The sequence below is a fragment of the Aplysia californica genome, unplaced genomic scaffold (genome assembly GCF_000002075.1).
Source record: "Aplysia californica isolate F4 #8 unplaced genomic scaffold, AplCal3.0 scaffold00579, whole genome shotgun sequence".
In the NCBI taxonomy this organism is placed as follows: Eukaryota; Metazoa; Mollusca; class Gastropoda; order Aplysiida; family Aplysiidae; genus Aplysia; species Aplysia californica.
Window position 1 is genome coordinate 475,994 of NW_004797849.1, and position 1,023 is coordinate 477,016.

General features: G+C 33.1%; 1 protein-coding gene across 1 annotated transcript in view; it reads right to left on the minus strand.

Annotated features, from left to right (window-relative positions):
- Window positions 1-1,023, minus strand: part of LOC101851669 — a gene marked incomplete at its 5' end in the record, with an annotated part of 35,539 nt that overhangs the window by 2,959 nt on the left and 31,557 nt on the right. Inside the window, 1 exon segment of the mRNA XM_005107145.3 lies at window positions 476-526. Within this exon segment, the coding sequence (XP_005107202.2) occupies window positions 476-526 (51 nt within the window).

Below are 1,023 nucleotides of genomic sequence, written 5' to 3' on the forward strand. Positions count from 1 at the left end.
CTTCACAAACAAAGAACAACAACAAAAAATAACAGAAACATGTTAATTTTAAAAAAAATTCTTCAGATTCATGACTACTTCTATTAAGTCATACAAAAACATTCCTTTACGTATCCCACAAAAACCATAAGGTAGCATATAAATCATCACTCAAGCATAGTCAGGACATTAAATGCCAGTAGGCTCATCTAAGGTAACCTTACAGAAAAAAACGGATTTTTTTCCCCAGGCAAAACAAAACATAACAAACTTTCTGCGAAAAGCAAGAATTCTTTCTATCCAGTACCGCAAACTCTCTGTGTCTCTATCATAAAATTCAAATCTCTCATTGAATTGCTAGTCCCAAAAAGGAAAAAAAAGGGAAATAAACTAACAAAACATTCAAACTGACTCATGATCATGAGAAAACAGTAGTGGTTTTTTTTTTTATTAAAAACAAAAATCCCACTAATTACAAATCAGTATGTTTACTTACCGTGTACATCTCATTTACGTTTGGTGCCACGTTTGGTCTTGGAATTTCAATCTGAAATAAAAACAAACACAATACGAGATGATTAAAAACAAAATGACCATGCCCTTTTGTTAAGAAATTGAGAAAGAAAAAAAGAAACAAATAAGCACACATTCAGAACAGAGCGATGATAACAATTATATTGCAAAGGCAAAGTTCGATGTTATCAGATATCTTTATTTCAAAACCAGATTTCACAGCAATGAAGATTTCTTTCTTTTTGTATATTCTAAATCAACCACGATCCATCAGGAGGTTCAACCCACATAATTATACTGTACGTAGTATGCTATATGTGAAACAATTTGTTGTCACTAAAGGATGATGTTATTTCTGCCGGGCTATTTGTGTGAAGCAGGATCAATCTACTTCTGCCAGTCTATTTTTTTTCGTGAATAAGGGCCGGTTTATTCCTGTCTAGTAGAACGTTCAACTCCTACAAGAAAGTGAATATTTTATCAACCCTTTCACCCTGAACTCACACACACACACATACACACACACACACA